Below are 21,551 nucleotides of genomic sequence, written 5' to 3'. Positions count from 1 at the left end.
TGTCACTGGTTTTTTTTTTTTTTTGTTAATAGCCTCACTTTGTGTCACTTTGTTCATGCATTGCTCTCCCATCCTCATTGAATATCTTTATGACAGTTATTTTGAAATCTCTGTGAGGTAAATATTTTATCTCTGTTTCATTAGGTGCAGTTTTGGGAAATTTATTTTGTTCTTATATTTGAAACATATTTTCCTATGTCTTAATTTTTCTTGACTCTTTGTGTATAGTTTTACTATACCCAGCAAAACTATCCCTCAAAAATGGTGATATATTTCCCCATACAAGAGTCTTTGGTTCTTCACAAAAAGAACCACCTCTCCCAGTATCCACAGACTGGCCTTTTACAGGAAAAATTCCTTACCAGTCACTTTGAGCAAAGATTCTAAGAATCCCTCAGAATCTTTATGTTAGCTCAACCCACCATTTTTGTTCTTAGTGGAACCTAAGTATCTAGAGTATGAGATTTCCATCATTGCTGATACAGGCATGATAGAAGCCAATCTTGCAGGCAACCCCCAGAAAACCTGCAATGTTGTATGTATGATCCAACCCTTTCCTTCCCTAGGGAGAAGCTGTGATCAGGAATTTTTCATCTGCTTATTCTATGCTGGCCAGGGGTAGGGACTATGATGAATGATTGTGTGCTAAAACAAACCGCTTGCTTTGTTTTCAGTGTCCCCCAAGTGTCCCCCAGTCCATCTGCATTCTGACACAGATGAAACAGAAGCTACTATTCTGGGCAGTCTTCAGCCAATTTGGAATGTTGGGCAACAACAGTCCAACTCCTTCCCTATCTAGAAAGAAATTCAAAGCTGGAGGGTTCCTTCTGATCATATGACACTATGCCAGGAGCAGGAATTATGGTGAAAGGGTATTTAGAATTTTTCTACCAGCATTGATGTGGCTCATTTCATGGTTACCCAGGGTACAAGAGCCTCTTAAGTAGCTGCTGGACTTCTCACAAAAGGAATTTGTTTATGTATTACTGTTGAGTCAGTGTATCTATTGGAAGAAGGAGGGTCCATTACTTTCTATTCCACCTTCTTGCTGGTATCACCTCATCTGCTTTTTAAGACATCCATTTTATCTACTTTTATCTTTTCCAGGAATAGTCTAAGCTCTCAAGAGTATCCATTATCTTTCCAGGGAAAGTAAAAGGAATGTGAAGATCAACAGAAATCCATACTTAATAATACTGAAGTTTTTCATGACTTATGTGTACTTACACCTATAAATCTTATTTACAATAACATTTATTTACTTTGATATTATAAATATGAAGCACAGCAGCCTTAGAAATGCTTTAACAAATTAGATAGTATCATTTAGCAGATGAATATCAATTAAAGGTATTCAACAGAAACTTTGAAGATTTTTCTTATATAGAGATTTTCATTATCATGTTAAGAGGTTAGGTGTGTGTGTATTTAAATTCAACAACTCTTCTTGTTATCATGTCCTAATGCTAAATCTTGACTTTTTAGTCTTACCAAGTCTGAGTCTCCCCCAGATCTTACCATCTAGTGCCCCATTTACAAAGTTTTCAGAACAAAAACACTTAAGTCAAGGATGACTCTTGCATTCCCACATCTAATTTACTAGTATGTCAGATCTGATCTATCCTTAGAACACAGTTTGAATCCAACCATTTCTTATCACCTTCACAACCATCACCCTGGCTCACATTATACCCCTCACCTGGACTATTACAATGGCACCTAACACAATAGCTTTTTTGACCATGACTCAGGAAATGTTTTATATTTCACTCAAGCACACACACATGCACCCAGCTGAAACAAAAATTTTATTAAATAGTACTTACTCTTACTGTCTGCAAAGTATTCTGATGTTTTGTGTTTATTTCTTTAAAGGGTCATAATCCAGTAAATTGATTTCAAGATATCTAATTGGTGATCTGTTATTGAAAAAAGCTCTTCTCACCTGTCTGTTTTCACTTTTGCCCTCTATAGACAATTCTCTACCTGACAGCCAGAATGAATGTCCAAAACATAAGTCATATTATTTCTCTGCTTATAATCGTCAATGGCTTCCCATCTACTCAAAATAAAACCCCAATTCCTAAATGTGATCTGCAAGGCTGAGGACCTGACCTCTGCTTATTTTTCCTACCTCATTGCCTACCACTCCCCAGCATTCACCCCACCCCTGCCATGCTGACCCCTTGCTGCTATTCAAACATACCAAGCTCATTACAGCCCCAGGTCCTTTCCACTGACTATTTCCTCTGCCTAGAATACTCCCCAAATCATCACATATCTCACTTTCTCACTTCATTTATCTATTTAACTTACTATTCCTCAGACAGACCTTTCCTGACCATTCTTTCTAAAATTAGGTCCTTATGCCCCTGGTCAGTCTTGGTCTTCTTATCCTGTTTTAATTCTCTTCATATCACCTACTGTTCCCTGGAATTGTACTATATAATTACATGTTTGTTCATTATCTGTGTCCCTTAATAGATGTTAGTTTTATGGAGGTAAAGATTTCCGTCTTATTTTCTATAATTCCCTAGCATTTAGAGGGGGGAAAAGTCCAGCAAAAAAGTGGCACTTGGATGTACAAAAGCATTTGCAAATGATCACATGCTTTTCTCACCAAGCCCTCTAAGGGTCTTTCTTTTTTTTTTCTTCCACTGTTTCTTGTTGCCTTACTCAACTCTTTCCAATCCTCAGCACTGGAACTATTTATCTTGCACCTGAATGAAAGCCTTCTCCTCAGCAAACAATTAACTTCTAAAAGCTTGCTTTTAATAAATGTTTCCTACTTCATCTAAACATAGAAGTCTCTCTCACTCCCACAAAAGACTTCACTCATGTCCTTATTCACAGTTAAGACCTATAGCCAAATCATTTTGTGTGTAGCCACTTTGTAGTTTTGTGTCTTTTAAATTATGTTTAGAAGGCAGGAGCTAAGCCATCTTTACATTGATGAGTATTATTTTGCCCAATGCTGCTGCTAAGTCACGTCAGTTGTGTCCGAATCTGTGCGACCCCATAGACGGCAGCCCACCAGGCTCCCGTCCCTGGGGTTCCCCAGGCAAGAATACTGGAGTGGGTTGCCATTTCCTTCTCCAGTGCATGAAAGTGAAAAGTGAAAGTGAAGTCGCTCAGTCATGTCCGACTCTTCACGACCCCATGGACTGTAGCCTGCCAGGCTTCTCCGTCCATGGGATTTCCTAGGCAAGAACACTGGAGTGGGTTGCCATTGCATTCTCCTGCCCAATGCTAGGTTGAGAAAAATACTATTATATTATGGTCAGTCATAACCGACTCTTTGCAGCCCCGTGGACTGTTGCCTGCCAGGTTCCTCTGTCCATGGGATTCTCCAAGCAAGAATACTGGAGTGGGTTTACCACTTCCTACTCCAGGGGGTCTTCCCAACCCAGGGATCAAACCTGTGTCTCTTAAGTCTCCTGCATTGGCAGGCAGATTCTTTACCACTAGTGCCACCTGAGAAACCCTAATATTATATTAGATTTTAACAACTAGATGGTGGGGGTTGATAGTTGAAAGAACATAGGTTTGAAGTGGACCATATCTAGGCCTGATCCCAGCTGTCACTTAACTCCACCAGGATGACGTCTCTGGAGATAAACATATGTCAAATTTTTAGCACTACATGGAACACAGTGAGCTTTTGACAAATCACACGTACTGTGATTTAACTGGGCTGTTTTATGTGTCTAAGAGGATCACAGAGAATATTCACTTACTCCAAGATGACTCTAGTGCAGGCCTCTCTCAAAATAGTTCTTCTTTGCTAAACAGAAGAATTTCAACGCTCCCTTTTGTGGAGATGGTATCTGTGTAAGGAAACTGTATATCTACTTAACCCACGCCTTTACCACTATGGGGAAGTCTGGGCGCCTGGCTTCTTAGGGAAAGCAAAAGATCATCTTTTTGATAGTTCCTCCTGGTATTAACCTCTCTTTTATATCTAGTTTCCTTATTTGGGGGCAATAAAATCGTTTCTTCTTGCTATTCTCTTTAAGCAACTATGCTAAGTATATTTTTTTCTTTTCACTTCAGTTCAGTTGCAGTCATGTCTGATCCTTTGCAACCCCATAGACTACAGCATGCCAGGCTTCCCTGTCCATCACCAACTCCCAGAGCTTGCTCAAACTCAAGTCCATCGAGTCAATGACTTGATGATTTTTTTCTTTTAATTTATTCTAATTTCAACTACACCCACATTCATTTATCAAGTCAAAAAGCATTTAAGTGAATGCTCAGTAAAGTATCAGCAGCTATATAAATAGTGATTAACAAAAGATTTAATCCCCATCCTTGTTTAGTATTTAGTATGTTTAGTTTACAAAGTGCACAAATTTCAAGAGTTTTCCAAAAAAAGCATAAGAATTAAGGTAAGAGGAAGGATAAGATTGTAAGTCATTTTATATTAAGAGTCTTCTATTCCCTATGACTTCTTTTATTTGAAATTTAATTGACTAGGGCCCAATGCAAAGCATTGTATACTGAGTTGGAACATAAAGCCCAGTGGGATAGGAGTCAACAGATCCAGCAGCAAGTCCTTCCAATAATAGAGCTATTCATTTGTTGTTGTTGTTGTTGTTGTTGTTGTTGTTGTTGTTGTTCAGTCTCTCAGTCATGTCTGACTCTTTGTGACCCCAGGGACTGCAGCATGCCAGGCTTCCCTGTCCTTCACCATCTCCTGGAGCTTGCTCACACTCATGTCCATTGAGTTGGTGATGCCATCAAATCAATCTCATCCTCTGCTGTCCCCTTCTACTCCTGCATTCTGTCTTTCCCAGCATCAGGGTCTTGTCTAATGAGTCAGCTCTTCACAACAAGTGGCCAAAAGATTGGAGCTTCAGCTTCAGCATCAATCCTTCCAATGAATATTCAGATTGATTTCCTTTAGGATTGACTGGTTTGTTCTCCTTGCAGTCCAAGGGACTCTCAAGAATCTTCTCCAACACCACAGTTTAAAAGCATCAATTCTTCAGTGCTCAGCCTTCTTTATGGTCCAACTCTCACATCTGTACATGACTCCTGGAAAAACCATAGCTTTGACTATATAGACCTTTGTTGGCAAAGTAATATCTCTGCTTTTTAATATGTTCTCTAGGTTTGTCATAGCTTTTCTTCCAAGGAGCAAGTGTCTTAATTTTATGGCTACAGTCACCATCTGCAGTGATTTCAAACCCAAGAAAATAAAGTCTGTCACTCTTTCCATTGTTTTCCCATCTATTTGCCATGAAGTGATGAGACCAGATGCCATGATCTTAGTTTTTTGAATGTTGAGTTCTAGCCAGCATTTTCCACTCTCCTCTTTCACCTTCATCAAGAGGCTCCTTAGTTCCTCCTCACTTTCTGCCATAAAGGTGGTGTCATCTGCATATCTGAGGTGACAGAGCTATCCATGTTTTCCATTAATAACTCAAAACTTGATCAATTCAGTTTATATTCTTTTGCTTCAGTCCTCTGTAAAATTATGCAGCTTTGTGGAATGATCTCTAATGCCCCTTCTGGTTAAAAGAATTCTATATTCTGATTCCAAACTCCTTCTCTAGGAAAAATAACTCATTGTTTGGGTTTCCATAGATTTCAAGCTTACTACTTGCAATTTTGAATATATAGGTCAATCTCACACTATTTCACAATTCAGAATTGTCAAACAAAATGGTCCCCCTGAAAAATTGTCACCTGAAATCAATGTATACAACTTGAAAAAAAGTAAACTGAATGCCATGGCAAATTACAAACATGTTATATACATAAAGTAGGGGTCTCTTATACATAAAGGATCATCACCTGGAAAGAAATTCTTTTCTGAAATAAAAATATTCCAGCCTGAATCTCTTCAAAATGTCTATCAATTTGGCAAACTCTTTATCAAGGGATTCTTTATGGTTTCTCAAGTTGTTCAGCATTAAGATGCAAAGATTTAGCTTCTCCTCCATGATATATCTGAATTCCTATAAGAAGAATCACAAAACAAGTTCCACTGTTCCAATGTTAAATATAAAGAAATAACAGGCAATAGAACATGCTCTGGACATTCCAACACCAGCAGCATTCACTGTTATTGAACTCTAAGATTCTAATTGAACAGATGTGAATTCTCAGTTGCCTAAAGATGGATGATGCTGTGGACTAATGATCCCAATTTAACAAGTACATATTGGGTACATACAGTGTGCCTAAAATTGAGCTTTGTTCTCTTTTTCTTAAGATAAGTGGCCATTTCATCAATAATCACAGTAGCTTTATTAATAGAATAGAATGGGACTAGGAAATGCAGTAAAATCAGTACTTGTTGATTACCATATTCAAAACCATATTAAAAACCTTTAAAAAAGGTAAGATTGACAAAAGGGCTGATATTAACACTCCAGAGTTTTCAACATTTACTTCTTGCTTTAGCTTAACTTAGGGGGCTGATAGATGTTAGGAAGTTGTAAAGTACAGATAGTAAGTTATGGATAAATTTAAGAGATTTCTTTTTATATGCTTCCAGTCTAACAAAACTTGGGAATAGCTACCTAAAATGTTTCCACATTCTGCTAACTTCTGGTATAATAAAACTGTCAAAGTCTCAAAAATAAGATTCTTCTGCACAATAATCATTCTATCAGAGAGAATTTTGAAAAGCCAAGGAAAAATTCAAGCTTAGACCAGCCAGTTCTCACAAGGATTCAAATAAAATACACTATTAATTTACATCTTATTTATTGTTTGTCTCTCCAATGCATAGCCCATATCCTCACACTCACTCACACTTTTCATATCACACTCTTACTCTCACCCATATACACAACCTCATGCACGCCCCCAGACGCAAACTCTACACACATTGTCAGAATGAGAAGGCATAACACTGCAATGAAATCTTAGAAATGATACTGTGTATAATAAGTGCTACTTGGGTTTAGAATGTAGAAGATAAACCAGGAAAATCACAAAATTCAGAACACTTACAGTAAGCTTGTTCTCCCACTTTTCTTTCACAGTAATCTCTGGATTAGTTACCCATTGTAGAAAATGATCAATTAGTGCTTCAACTTCAGAAACATCTTCATGCTGAAAAAGAATTCCATACCTTCAAATAGGAATTCAGTGAAAGGCATATAAAAAGAAGTAATTTAGACAAGGTTTAATATAGGCGATTTAGAAAGCCATCAGAGAGAATTCCTTGTTATCTAATGCCACCCAGTGACTTTCCTTTATCCCAGGATGTTGCCATGCGAAGATGCTAACTCTCTACTCTACATATGCTGAATAAATCAGTTAAAACTATTTTCCAGAACAACACCTACCCATTTTATTCCCCTCTCAAATAGAAGGAAGCAAGCATTTTCATGGATATTTTTTCATTCATTAAATTAAATATTATCTACTTAGACTAGGCAGTGACAGATTTTATTTTCTTGGGCTCCAAAATCACTACAGACAGTGACTGCAGCCATGAAATTAAAAGACGCTTGCTACTTGGAAGAAAAGCTACGACAAACCTAGACAAACCTAGATAGCATATTAAAAAGCAGAGATACCACTTTGCAGACAAAGGTCCATATAGCCAAAGCTATGGTTTTTCCAGTAGTCATGTACAGATGTGAGAGTTGGAGCATAAAGAATGCTGAGCACCAAAGAACTGATGTTTTCAAATCATGGTTCTGGAGAAGACTCTTGAGAGTCCCTTGGACTGCAAGGAGATCAAACTAGTAAATCCCAAAGGAAATCAACCCTGAATATTCATTGGAAGGACTGATGCTGAAGCTCCAATACTTTGGCCACCTGCACAAAGTCAACTCATTGGAAAAGACTGTGATGCTGGGAAAGATTAAAGGCAGGAGAAGGGAGCGACAGAGGATGAGATGGTTGGATGGCATCACCGACTTAACAGACATGTGTTTGAGCAAGCTCTGGGAAACAGTGAAGGACGGGGAAGCCTGGCATGCTGCAGGCTATGGGTCAGACATGATTTAGTGACTAAACAACAACAACAATGTGCTAGACACTGTGAAAGGAACTGGAAATACCTACATGAAAATGGTGCTCTCAGCCTTCTCTGATCATCTAGGATTCCCAGTCAAAAATCGAGATAGAGAGAGACTTTCCTGGTAATCCAGTGGTTAAGAACTTTTCTTCCAATGCAGGTGACAGGGGTTCAATCCCTAGTCAAGGAACTGAGATCCCACGTGCTACAGAGCATGTGCACCACAATACTTGAGCCCTCTTGCCACAACTACACAGCCCACGTGCTCTGGAACCCACGTACCACAACTAGTGAGAAGCCCGTGTGCCACAACGAACGATCCCTTGTGCCACAACTAAGCCCCAACACCCAAAAATAAATGAAGAAATGTTTTTTAAAAATTAAAGTGGAAAAAGAAGTACTAGTCATTAGCTAGAAGGAGTTTAATAGTCTTCAGCCCTCTGATACTAAAGATTAACTTGTAGGGAATATAAGCTCAAGCAATCTATACCTAATGGTCAGCCTGTTAGTCCTGATTGACCCAGAATTAGAAGATGGACATTAGGAAGATTTGAGAAAAATCTTTTCATTTCATAGTAGGATATATTTTGTTCTCAACACATAGATACACCCGTGCTCAGCAAACAGGCTGTAGGTCAGTTATCTGTAGATCTTGCTGGCCAGTGAAACAGCATACAATATGCAGATGTTATACAATACCAGATTCTGAAGCATAGCTGTGAACTCCACTCCCTTTTGTTCAAGTTCTCTCAGTAACAGCAGTATTTCTTCATCCATTATCATGTCCAGAGATGACAAGCTGATTAAATTGCACTGCCACTCAGTTTCATTGTTCTGAAACAATTACCAAAATGTCCACAACCTTGTCATCCTAATAAAGAATATTCATTATTTTTATTTTATGAAAATGATGCCCATGGGTCAGTGTAATGATCCCCATCAAACACTCTAAATTATCTTATGAAATCCTCCTGCGTGCATGCTAAGTCACTCAATCGTGTCTGACTCTTTATGGCCCCATGGACTGTAGCCAGCCAGGCTCCTCTATCCATGGGATTCTCCAGGCAAGAATACTGGAGTGGGTTGCCATGCTCTCCTCCAGGGGATCTTCCTGACCCAGGGATTGAGACCATATCTCTTACATCACCTGCATTGGCAGCCAGGTTCTCTACCAATAGCGCCACCTGGAACTACTTCTATACCTCCCTCCAAACTGCTCATTTCCTCTCTTGGATGCCTTCAGCTTAACATTTACTCATTCATAAAGGACACTCATATATCTAATAGATAACATTTACATTCACATGATATAAACTTCTACAGCTCTAATTTTATGAAAAGAAGGAACAGGCAAGAAGTTCTCAGAAAAAGAAAACTGCTGGTCACGGGAGGGTGCATTCAACAAATCCCACTGAAAACAGACTGGCGTCTTTGTCTCTCTTCCACTCATAGAAGATGCTCTCAGATGATGTTTCACAAAGCAAGTTTCTCATACTTCTCTCCAAGTCTCTGCATCCTCTCATACTTTAGATATATGACAACAGCACATTTAACTTCCTCCTTGCTGTCAGTTGGAAAAAAGTGATTGGGCTCTTATTCCAGATTCCAATTAGAAGGCAAAAACTTCCTAATCCAATAGTGAGATAAACTTCAGCAGCAGAATGTCGCCAGCTGTTTAACCCCTGTTCAGAATTATACAACTTTACAGGCTGGCATCTTGGCATCACTATTATCTCAGAGGACAGGGGATAAAAACACATCGTTGTGGTAGATTAGCCACCATGTCATTCAGTCTGGCAGTTTGGCTTGGTTTCAAAAGCACACTAAAAAAAAATGATGCGTCTTTGCAACAGAATGTCAGGAAAGCACAGTCCTCAGCAGAATGTTCAAGACTGCCTGAGAATGCCTTAGGTGAAGCAACATATGTCGCCCTGCATCCTTGGCAGGAGATATTCAAATGGCACTTGCCCCAAGGACATTCTCTCCTTTCAAGGTCATAGCACAGCTCTCAACAGGAGGACATTCTGGACAAATCTATCATCTACCCAACATGGGAAGACCATCAAAGTAGTGAAAGAAAGCAATCTGCCAGAAAACATTTCCTAGCATTCCAAGCACACAACTGGAAAGTACAAAGGAACAAAAATATACTAGGGAGTCAGGTTCCAACATTGCATTCACAAGAAGGCGTTTGACTGTTTCCACCCCTGTTGTAAAGAACTACCAACAGGCTGGAGGTTTTAAGGCACTAATTCATTTTGCTATTTTAAAATGAACCCCAAATATGTAAAAATGCTAATTTATGTTCAGAATATAATAATCAGTGTCATTAATTTAAGTCGGTACAATTATATTCTCAAGCAAAGAAATTTCATGTTTCTGCATAAAACAATGTAAATGAAACAAGTAAATTTTTGGTAGATGCATTTACTTTGGGACTTGAAGAAATACTAAAAATAGTCCATGATCTCTACCACAATCTTTCAGACCCCAGGCTGGGGATCACTGCAGGTAGTCCTGAAAAATATCAAGATAGTAAAGATTTCTTGAGAATTCCCTGGAAGTCCGGTGGGTAGGATCCCATGCTCTCACTGCCAAGGACTTGGGTAGGAACCCTCCTTGGGGAACTAAGATCATGCATGCCATGTGGCCAAATATATGTGTGCGTGTGTGTGTGTATACAAATATATAAAGATTTTTAAAGTCCAGATTCACTGAACACACATTTCCATACCCCATGCTGGAGTCTCACTATAGTTTTCAGCCATAACTTGAAAAAGATTCATTCTTCCAGGCTAAGAAACTTTAGACTTAGGCTCCACAAACTATCAGTGGAGTCCCTCAAAATGTCATGGGTGATCTTCAGCAAGATACAGACCTTTACTTAATAGCAAGCTATTGCACATGTTGATTATTTTTGTAAAGGTTTCCATTTGACGGTAATTACCTACCTCTGCAGACTGAGCAAGAATGAGTTCGCAGTGTAGTGATTTTACTCCTTCAGAGTCGACACTTTTATGCTCTCCACTGACATTTAATTGCATTCCATTTCTTAAAAAAAAACAACAGTAGTCTGGTCTGGTTAGGTATGCCTTATGTTTTAAGTCACAAGAATAAGATTTATTTATCACCAAACAGTAAGCACTTATGTGTGCTGTATAAGGACGGCATAAGGTACATAAGACTACAGAGAGGAACAGGGGTAGTCTTTGCCCTCCAGGCGCTGCACACACTGGTGATTCGAGGTTGTTGCAAACAGGTAAGCCATACTTTCTTTTTAAGAATTGGAGCTAATAGTTGAATTTTTAAATTTTTCACTACAAATCTAGATGTCTTGCTTTTCTTTAAAAAATCAGAATATGTGGGCACACTGGGTCCATATATTCTTGATGTAACAACTATCTGGAGCTAAGCAGAGTAACACCCCGTCTTTACCTGGATAATGTACTTTCCTCATTTTCAGCCCCCTAATATGAGTATGTGCAGTTACCCCACTGACTTTACTCATTTTGCTGCTTATGGACTTCTGGACTAGCATGTTATACAAAATCAGAATCAAATGATAACACAAGGTAGAGTGTGTCAGGAAAAAGGTAAAAACAACATGCCATGCATGCACTCAGAAAGATTCCTTAATCTCAAGACATGAGAAAAGCAAGGGTGAGTGAGGGACGTTGATGGAAAACGTGTGAAGGAATCCGTACTCTTAGGAGAGAAGCTGAGAAAACATCACAAACTTACAGAAGGAGAGAACGTGGCATGTTCAAAGAACTGCACACAGCTCAGCAGGTGAATAATGTGGAGCGGGGCACACATGGCGTAAAGTCGGTGAGAGGTTACCCTGTACTTACATCGTGAATTCCTGCTGTAAGTGCTGTAACTCTTGAGCCAGCTTGTTTTTCTCCCCTCGTAAGTTCTGGAATCACACACATTAGGCTGCCCATGTTACTCTACTGGGACATTCACATTTCCGTTTAAAATCCCCACCTTGCAAGTTGTGAGATTATTATGGTATACCTCAATAATGCTTCCATATTCTATGATCGTTGACTTAAGCTCTTCTATACTTACATCCTTCTGAAAAGTAGGAGAGAGAATTAATAGCAAATAAATGTATGAGTTTACCAAATCATATTTACTAGACTAGCAATGTGAGTCAAAGAAGAATTATAAATGCCTAATGATGTGACGAGACCTTCTATGAATCTCATGATTTGAAAATTCAGCTAGTGTGGGTTTGTGATTATAACTACAGAAAAACATAAGGGGTAGCAAGGCATCTATTATAATAGGCAGAGATGTTCTATCTCTGCCTGGTCCAGTGAAATCATACCCTGAAAGGCAATGTTAAAATCCAAGTCAAAATTTTATTACTACGACCTATTTAAGAAAAAAAAAAAAAAAAGCAGTTTCTACCTGCAAAATGACTAATAAATTATAAAAGCATCCAATTTTACCCAGTTCAAACCATATCTTTTAAAAATCATAGTTTTGTACTCCAAGACCAGAGGGTACAGTCAGTGCCTGACCTGTAGTTGTGTCCCATGAATGGCATGATGCCTGGGGCCTGAGAAGTATCCTACGAGTGCTGGGCAGGAGTGCAGAGTGGTGGAAGGACTAAAATTACGGAGGAAGTGAGCAGTCATGGCTACTACAATGTCACTACATGGGGAGAGATTGCCCATGAGGAGGAGACACAGTTGGTACCATAGTCAGTATTCTGGTCAATGTCCACAAGCTAAGGATGCCTTTGAAATGTCATAAACTGCAGGGAAAGGAAGTGAAATACTGCTCCTCCTTCCCTTTCCTGTCTTTGAATGTGGAAGCTTATTAACTTAGGCTGCGTCCTTTCTGTGTCTCTTAAAGCCACCCACCAGCATCGCTGTAGCCAGGAAAGTTTGTTACCAAATAGGCTATGATCATGAGAGACAAATATAAATAGAGTAATATTTATCTATCAAATTAATCAGTCAAACTAGATAGAACATAACTCGGGATATATTGTTTTTCCCTGAAATGAATGACTGTACATTCGTTAATGTTGTTATGAATTAAAATTTCATCATCACAGGGAGTTTCTGGTTGGTCCAACGGTTAAGACTCCATGCTTCCACAGCAGGGGCGTGGGTTCAATCCCTGGTCAAGGAACCAAGACACTGAGTGCCCCAAGGTGTGGCCAAAAAATTAAAGACAAAAGACAAACAAAACAAAACACTTCATCACCACTATTTAGCCAGTGACTGGCAAATTGGCATACTAATATTGTTGAATAAAGGAATGAATATCACCAGAATTTACAGAGGATATGTTAAATATCCCAAGTGGAAAAGTCAATATTCTTCACTCAGAAGAACAATTTTTATTCTTACAAATAAAGAAATGCCTTATGACAGAATATTAGAATCAGATATTTTAACATGGGTGGAGTTATGCAAATGTCATCACCTTCCTCTATTACTTGGAGGGGGTCTCCAGGATTCCATGGACAGAGACAATACCAACCTTCTGTAAACTTGCATCTGTATTAAGCAAAGTGTTTTCATACATGTGTAACTGCATCTGAAAAGAAACATATTTAGGGAAGGCCACTAGGACATTGCTTTGGTAAAAGACAATGCCACAAAATCATGGCACAATCAGGAGACATGTTTCTGAAGCATTTTTTATATGCATGCATTTTTCACTTTATAAAGAGCCTTCCCATTAGCCTCACAACAACCCTCAAGGCCAAGGTCATTGCCCTCTCTCTACCAGGAAGGAAATCAAAGCTCAGCACTATCCAGAGACTTGCCCGATGTCACACCTAGTAAGTGACAGAACAGAGCCTAGAATCTGAGTCTCCAACTTCAGCCAAGGGCTCTTCCCGCTGTTTCACACTTCACATAATAAAAGGACATAGAGTGTGTTCATTTTTTGGTGAAAAGAAAAATCTAGGTAGGACATGAACACAGACTCCATATGAGCATGCAAAAGGCTCTTCCTCTTTTAAAAAACAGTGTAAAAATGTTCAAGCTTTCTTTTAGCAAAGTGAATATTAAGGATAGTATCAGTTTAAACCAAAAGCAAGCTTGTTGGCATAGACTCCTAAGTAGGATGTAATTGAGAAAAAATGTATATTGTTTGAATGGAAAACTTGGAAAAATAATAGCATAGTCAGAAGTAGAATGTCATCATAATCATACATGTTTGATATTCCTTTATAGTTCTCAAGGTATTTTCACATAATCCTTTCATTTGAGTTTCCAACAAGCTTGTGGATGAGGTACCCATTTAATAGATGGAAAAACTGAGATTTAAAGAAGTTAACTAATTGCTTGGGGTTAAAAGCTTTTACCCAGGAGAAGAAAATGGCAACCCACTTCAGTATTCTTGCCTGGAGAAGCCCCATGGACAGAGGAGCCTGGCAGGCTACAGTCCACGGGGTCATAAGAGTTAGACAAGACTTAGTGACTAAACCACCGCTGCCGTAAAGCTTTTAAGTCTAGAAGACAGGATTCGAATCCACATCTTCTCTGGCTCTTTCCACTAGTTTATGGCAGTTATATTTTCCAAAACAGTCATTCCCGGAATAAAATCAATGTTTAATGTCTACATTATAATGGCTATAATATATGTATATGTACATACACACATGGAATTGAGTGTCTGCTAGGAAAAGTGATAATTTCACATATAGATATGAATTTTAAGTACATCTTCATTTCAAACATATACTAAAGCAAAAAATACTGTTCAAATAAACCATCAGAGATAACAAAAAGCATTACACCAATTCCTGAATTTAGTAATAGTTACTTTCTGTTTCCTGATAATAAAGAGTGGAAGATATAACAAAAATATACACTAAATAGATATTTTTATCAATATAGATTAAAAAATCATTTTTGTAAGACTTAATTTCTTTATTCAATAGAGTTGAATTAAAAAATCAAGATGGACTTTTCCCCCCATCTCTCATTTTTTGCATTAAGAAGGTACAATAGCTGAACTTTTCCCTAACTTAAGAATTTGAAAAATTAGATACTATTAAATTAGAAATTGTCACTAGAATAAAAAATATAAATAATAGCAAATGGTGGCAAGGATGTGGAGTAATTTGAACCCTCATACATAGCTAATGGAAATGTAAAATGGTATAGCTACTTTGGAAAAAAATCTGGCAGTTCCTCAAAAGGTTAAACATAGTTATCATATGATGTAGTAATTCGACTCTTAGATACATATTCAAGAGAAATTAAAACTTACATCCACACAAAAATTTATACATGAATATTCATAGCACCATTACTCATTATAGTAAAAAGAAAAAAAAGTAGGAACAGCTTAAATGTCCAGCAATTGATGAGTGAACAAAATGTGCTATATTCCTATAATGGACTATTATTCAGCAATACAAGGAGATGAAGTAATGATATATGCTATGACATGAATGAACTCTTAATACACTAGTCTCAGTGAAGAAAGCCAGCCACAAAAGGCATATAATCTATATGACCCCATTTATATGAAATGTCCAGAATAGCTAAATCTATGGAGATAGAAAGCTGATTAGTGTTTGTCTAGTGTTGGGGAAGAATGGAAAATGACCGCTAAAGGGATTTCTTTTTGGATGATAAAAGTATTTTAAAATTGGTTTTGGTGATGGTTGCGCAACTCTGAATATATTTAATACTAAAAACCACTGACTCTGAGTGAATTTAATGGCATATGTGTTATGTATCAGTAAAGCTGCTACATTAAAAAAGCAGAAGCTGTCTTTTATATAACTCAGACATCTAGAGTACAAATTTCAAAATTTATAATGAAAGGTCATTGTGTCAATGAGTCACAAACACATTCATAAAGTAATATTAATTTGTTGCAAGAAAATATTTTACCAGTATTTGAGAAGTGCTTACTTGGTGCTCTTTCTCAGTTTTAGACAAGTCCTCAATCTTCTCTTCCAATTTATATATATCCATAATGTTCTTAGCATTCTAATGTAAAGTAAGATAGTATTCTTAGATTTAGACCAAAAAAAGCATAAAAGGACATCACAAAGTCTATTTTAGAAAGTGATATTTTCATCATTGACATCGTAATCCATTTTAAACTAAGGGACAGAACTTTAGACTTTGTCCAAAAATAACAATCTTTTTAATGTGATCATCCAGGAATATTCTCAGCAATCCCTTCTTATTTTCCATTCGACCTGGCCACTCACTCCCTAGACATACCTTCAGATTCGTCATTACAGCAACTGTGACCCTTCTGCTACCTTAATTGCAAAAGCATCTCCCTCTTCAGCCATTACTTCTTGTCTTTCCAAATTACTTCTTTGTGCATCAACAAACCTTCAGTCCCCACTGGAACCTGCAATCCAATGATCCCACTACTTTCTCATTACCCTACCACCTTCCTATGAACTCAGTCACCTCTTGACTCAGCTTAAATTCTTTCATGGCCAATCGTTACAATCTCTTTCTTCCACATCCCTTCAATCCCCTTGGCTCTCCCCTATTTCTTAGTATTTTCTTAATTTCAGATTGCCATCCACTCCATGCCAGCACCTTTTCTGATAACGATTGTTAAAGAGAAATACAAATAAACCAATAGGTCACATATTAAATTTGTAAGCTTTAATCTCAAGGTTTTCTGGTGATTATATCATATCTATTCTAATGGCCATTTGCCTAAAGCAAGGGTTTGCAAACTGTACCAACTACCCTTCTCCATTTTCAGAGACCAACTCTGACTACTTGGTTTTATAAATAAAGCTTTATTAAGATACAACTGAGCCCATTGTTTTCAGATTGTCCTTAGCCACCTTCACCTTGCAATGGCAGAAGTGAGTGGTTGTGACAAAGTCCTTTTAGCCAGGCAAGCTTAAAAATATTTACTATCATGTCCTTCACAAAAAGTTTGCCAATTCCTGGCCTATTTCATTCTTTATCTCTCCTTGAACTTCCAATACCTCCTCCAACATCCTCACTCTCAACCAGTGACTTTGCTCTGTATTTCACTGAGACATTAGAAACTATTCAGTTCAGTTCAGTCGCTCAGTCATGTCCAACTCTTTGCAAGCCCATGGACTGCAGCATGCCAGGCCTCCCTGTCCATCGCCAACTCCTGAAGTTTACTCAAACTCATGTCCATTGAGTTGGTGATGCCATCCAACCATCTCATCCTCTGTTGTCCCCTTCTCCTACTGCCTTCAGTCTTTCCCAGCATCAGGGTCTTTTCAAGCGAGTCAGCTCTTCGCATCAGGTGGCCAAAGTATTGGAGTTTCAGCTTCAGCATCAGTCCTTCCAATCAATATTCAGGACTGATCTCCTTTAGGATGGACTGGTTGGATCTCCTTGCAGTCCAAGGGACTCTCTAATAGAAACTATTAGAAGTGAATTTTACGTATTACTTGGATATATAATAAATATTTTGGGATATTATAAAGCATTTACTGACCTGAATACTTTATCCACTACTTTTGTTCCTGCTTCAGTCTAAGCCTTCACTGACTTTTGCCGGCTTTAATATTAATACAAGAGCCTCCTAATTGGTCTCCTCACTTCTTCCCTCGCCCCACAGTTGATTCTAAAGCCAGAAGCCAGAGAAATCTTGGTAAAACTGAAATTATATGATGTTACTCCTCTGCTCAAAACTGTTCAGCAGCTCCCATCTCACTCAGCATAAACAACCAGAGTCCAAACAATGCCTTTATAAGACCCTGGGGGTCCAGGTCCCCACAACTCTCTGTAGTACCTTGTAGTACTTGTTCCCTCTGCTCCAGCCACACTGATCTTGTTATCCCTTAAAAATGGTGGGCAAGCTAAAGCCTGAGGACTTTGGACTTGCTATCTCCTCTGCCATGAGTGCTCTTCAAGATGAGCCTCATAGTTTTTAACCAAAAATTAACTTCACAGTTCTACTTTTCCTAACCACCCAATAAACTAGAGTTTATAAAGTAAACCTTTATTTTTGTGTTTTTGACCACAAGGCAGGTGGAATTTTAGCTCCAAGACTAGGCATAAAACCCACAACCCCTGCATTGAAAGGTGGAGTCTTAACCACTGGACCACCAGGGAAGTCCCCTAACCACCCTAGTTTAAATCGCCATTTTCTGTTCTTCTCTTGGTGGCACTAATCTCATCTAATGTGCTAGTTTCACACAGGCTATTTTGCTTAAGTCCATATTCACTTAGAATAGAGTCTATCTCCCAGTGAATGTGTGTATAAGAAGTAAATAAATGTAAGTGAATAATTGGCTTCCCCAATGGCTCAGTGGGTAAAGAATTCACCTGCAAATGCAGAACACACAGGAGATGTGGGTTTGATCCCTTGGTCAAGAAGATCCCCTGGAGGAGGAAATGGCAACCTACTCCAGTATTCTCACCTGAAAAATCCCATGGACAGAGGAGCCAGGTGGGCTATAGTCCATAGGTTTGCAGGGAGTAGGACACGACTGAGTGACTAAGCACTCCATCGAATTACCCAAGCCATTGTGCTCTTCACAATGCATCAGATTTTTACCTCCTAAAGAAAACTTAGTGACATCTATATGCCTTTTCTAACACAAGTCAATCATTGTAATGCCATCTCATGAAGAAGAGTTCTAAGTCTCCTTCCTTCTATCTCAATTCTAAATTGGTATACTATAATTCTTTGATGGTAGTCAATCATCTTAAATATGAGAAGAAAAATATCTTACACTGGGAACTTGCTTCAAAAGCACTAGTTTCATGGAAACCTGGCCTGGCAGCTGTAATGTATCTAAATAAAATACAAGATTTCTTTCCAATCTTTAGCTGTTCCTTTGCAATCCATTATGAATGTCCACTTAGGCCATGAATTGGATAACTCTCCAGATCATTCATTGCAGCTTAATAAATAACTCTAATAAACGTATATAAAACACAACCAAAAAACTGTACATAATGATTGACATTCAAAAGTTACCTATAGAGAATTTTTCTTCAAAATAGTAACTTACTAATAGCTTTTCTACCTATTCTTTCTATGTTTTAATTTTGTTGCTTAAAAATATATATTGCATACAAGTTTTCTTTTTTTAAAGATTTTACTAATATTTACTAACATATATAAGGTATATTATGGTTAACCAAATGGCTTCACATGATTATCTTAACGTTTAAAGTAACTGTAGGGAATAGCTATTATTAATCCCTCAGAAGATAAATGGCCTTTGCAAGGTCCGACTGTCAAAGAATTTAAGATCTAGGTCTTAGAATCAATGACCTTTGCCATCTAGTTTTGTGGAATAATATTGGAAAATTATTAAATAACGCTACACTTTCCTTCTTGATTTGTATACTGTTTAGATGGGTTAATTTCATTTCATCTTAAGTCTGAATTTCTTAAATCCTATTTCCTCATGAAATTACATGAGGAAGGAATTACATGAGGAGGATTACAAAGGTAATATACTTCTGTCCAAACAGGAAAATCCTGTCTACTCTTCCTCACTTGTCATTTGACAAAGCAACCTAGTATTTTGCCCACAGGAGCCTAAAATTCATATGATTTGAATTTCATATGAACCCAGGGTCAGGACCCATGATTGTATGATTTCCATATTTATCTGTATAGTCTGTTTAACAATTTCAACATACCTCTTCTTGGAGAATCCGAACCTTAAGAATCAGAGCCCGGTTTTCTGTCTCCTGATTTATTAAGAGAAACATAATTTAAAAGTATTTGAGAAGCTTATGAAAATAACAAATATTTACTTCCAGAGTTATCAACATTTTTTCAGCAACCTTAAATATAGCATTGACATATTGCACATGAGCCTAGTCGGAAAATATTCTCAATATAGGGTTAAGCCTTTGGCTTCCAGTTTCTTGGTATCAGTGAACAGTCACTCTCCTCCTTGACTCAATCTAACCATGACAGAGAAGGAAAAATGAGAAAACAAAAAATAAAGGTTATGTGGTTTGCCTAAAGTTACACAGCCCTCAGAAACGGGGCTTACATGTTCTCAGTCTGACTCCCAAAGGTGAGCTCTTGGTCACTGCTCTACATGACTTCCACACAGAAGCTCCTTAGTGGTCCCAGACTGCGTCCTTGCTGTAATGTATTCATAGAGACTTGCAGAGTCACCTGATACTTAGTGAGTCCAGTCTCCACATTTTATTGTTGAATCCAAAGCTAAGCTAAACTGTTGCTTGTAGGAGGTCATGAGTGAAAGACACAGGCCTGAAATTCAAGTTTCCTGATACCTTAGAGACCTAAAAAGAAATCAGTCTGAATGACTTTCAGCTGACCGTCCCCCCATGCCTGACCATGGTTAGCAATGCTCAAATAGCGCTAGAGGGATTTTGAAGATTATTACTGAAGCTCCAGAGAATAGTTTAACAGTCTCCATAAAAATAATTACTTCTCTGGTAGTTGAAGCTTAGTCTAAATAATGTTGTGCTCCAAAAATTACAAGCCTGGGCTTATTTAGTGTTAAGGACTGATTAATGGAGCTAATTAGTAATCTGTACATGCTGAAAAAAAATGAATGTTTTTAAAAACCCGAGAAAAAGGTGAAAGTTTGACACACAAATTTTTTTTTTTTGGAAGATGTGATTTTCAGTGTCAGATATTTATAAATTCACCTGTTAACTTCAGAAGGCATTCTAGATCTTCACAAACCATTGCAAATGTAACAATTGTAAAGAATTTTAACCCTGGTTGAAAAGAAAACAGTATTTTTTATCCTACTTATCTTTACTTTTCTAAGGGGTTACCAATTCATTCATTAGTCTACTGATTTCTGATCTTTGCCTCCAAATAAACCATCTTGGATTTCAGTTAAATAAACTGTCCGCTGATTTCAAAGTACTTGGATGACTTACTAATTGTTTGTTCTGGGCGACAATCATGGTCTTCTGCTCTTCTGAAGCATTCAGACTAATTTTCAGTTCCTCCAGTTCTTCTTTTAACAGGTTTGTTCTCATAATAGCCTGGTGGGCACTGTGGGGGTGGGGAGAGAAGGCAATAAGCAAAACCTCAAATATAACCGTCAAAGATACTAACTAAAGCCACGGACTGTTTTTAAGCTCCAAGTTGAAAACCACTGAAAATTCAAACCAGATGCCAACAATAGTAAAAGGAAAAAAAAAATTTACTCAAGATCTTCCACAGTCCTTAGAAAGGGAAGGGACTCGGGTAGAGTACACTGGGAGATAAAGGATAGAAGGAAACAAACATATTCCTGAAGCCAAGGACTGGCATACTCCCTTTGAAATCTATCACTGGCTAAATCACACAGTTCTTTCCTTCTACTACTAAGACATAATATTAGTTAACATAATTACACAAATAGTTATTAAATAACATCACACATTCACTCAAAGCATAGCTTGTTTTCTTTTTAAAGAAACTTTGAATATTTCAAATACATAAGCCAACAATGGAATGGAGAGAGCTTGAGGTTAGCATTTTTTTTAATGTTACAGATTGGGGGACTTCCCTGATGGTCCAATGGCTAAAATTCTGCACTCCCAATGCAGGTGGCCTGGGTTTGACCCCTGGTCAGGGAACTAGATCCCACATGCTAAAACTAAAGAACCCACACTCTGCAATG

At 38.0% G+C, this 21,551-nt stretch overlaps 1 protein-coding gene across 9 annotated transcripts in view; it reads right to left on the bottom strand.

Annotated features, from left to right (window-relative positions):
- The window catches only part of IRAG2 (inositol 1,4,5-triphosphate receptor associated 2), a 109,811-nt gene that overhangs the window by 59,887 nt on the left and 28,373 nt on the right, over nucleotides 1-21,551 (bottom strand). For 5 of the 9 annotated variants that reach the window (XM_044941249.2, XM_044941248.2, XM_044941247.2 and 2 more), the window contains exons 8-17: nucleotides 20,821-20,938; nucleotides 19,591-19,641; nucleotides 15,883-15,960; nucleotides 13,487-13,543; nucleotides 12,002-12,061; nucleotides 11,836-11,900; nucleotides 10,936-11,035; nucleotides 8,684-8,818; nucleotides 6,967-7,068; nucleotides 5,800-5,963 (exon numbers count right to left, since the gene is read on the bottom strand). In XM_044941249.2, the coding sequence (XP_044797184.1) occupies nucleotides 5,800-5,963; nucleotides 6,967-7,068; nucleotides 8,684-8,818; nucleotides 10,936-11,035; nucleotides 11,836-11,900; nucleotides 12,002-12,061; nucleotides 13,487-13,543; nucleotides 15,883-15,960; nucleotides 19,591-19,641; nucleotides 20,821-20,938 (930 nt within the window). The remainder of the gene's footprint in view (nucleotides 1-5,799; nucleotides 5,964-6,966; nucleotides 7,069-8,683; nucleotides 8,819-10,935; nucleotides 11,036-11,835; nucleotides 11,901-12,001; nucleotides 12,062-13,486; nucleotides 13,544-15,882; nucleotides 15,961-19,590; nucleotides 19,642-20,820; nucleotides 20,939-21,551) is intronic. The other 4 variants (XM_044941250.2, XM_044941251.2, XM_044941252.2 and 1 more) reach the window with 4 other exon arrangements.

Source organism: Bubalus bubalis, chromosome 4 (assembly GCF_019923935.1).
Source record: "Bubalus bubalis isolate 160015118507 breed Murrah chromosome 4, NDDB_SH_1, whole genome shotgun sequence".
In the NCBI taxonomy this organism is placed as follows: Eukaryota; Metazoa; Chordata; class Mammalia; order Artiodactyla; family Bovidae; genus Bubalus; species Bubalus bubalis.
The sequence above is the reverse complement of the archived record's forward strand: the minus strand, read 5'-3'. Positions and strand labels throughout refer to the sequence as shown.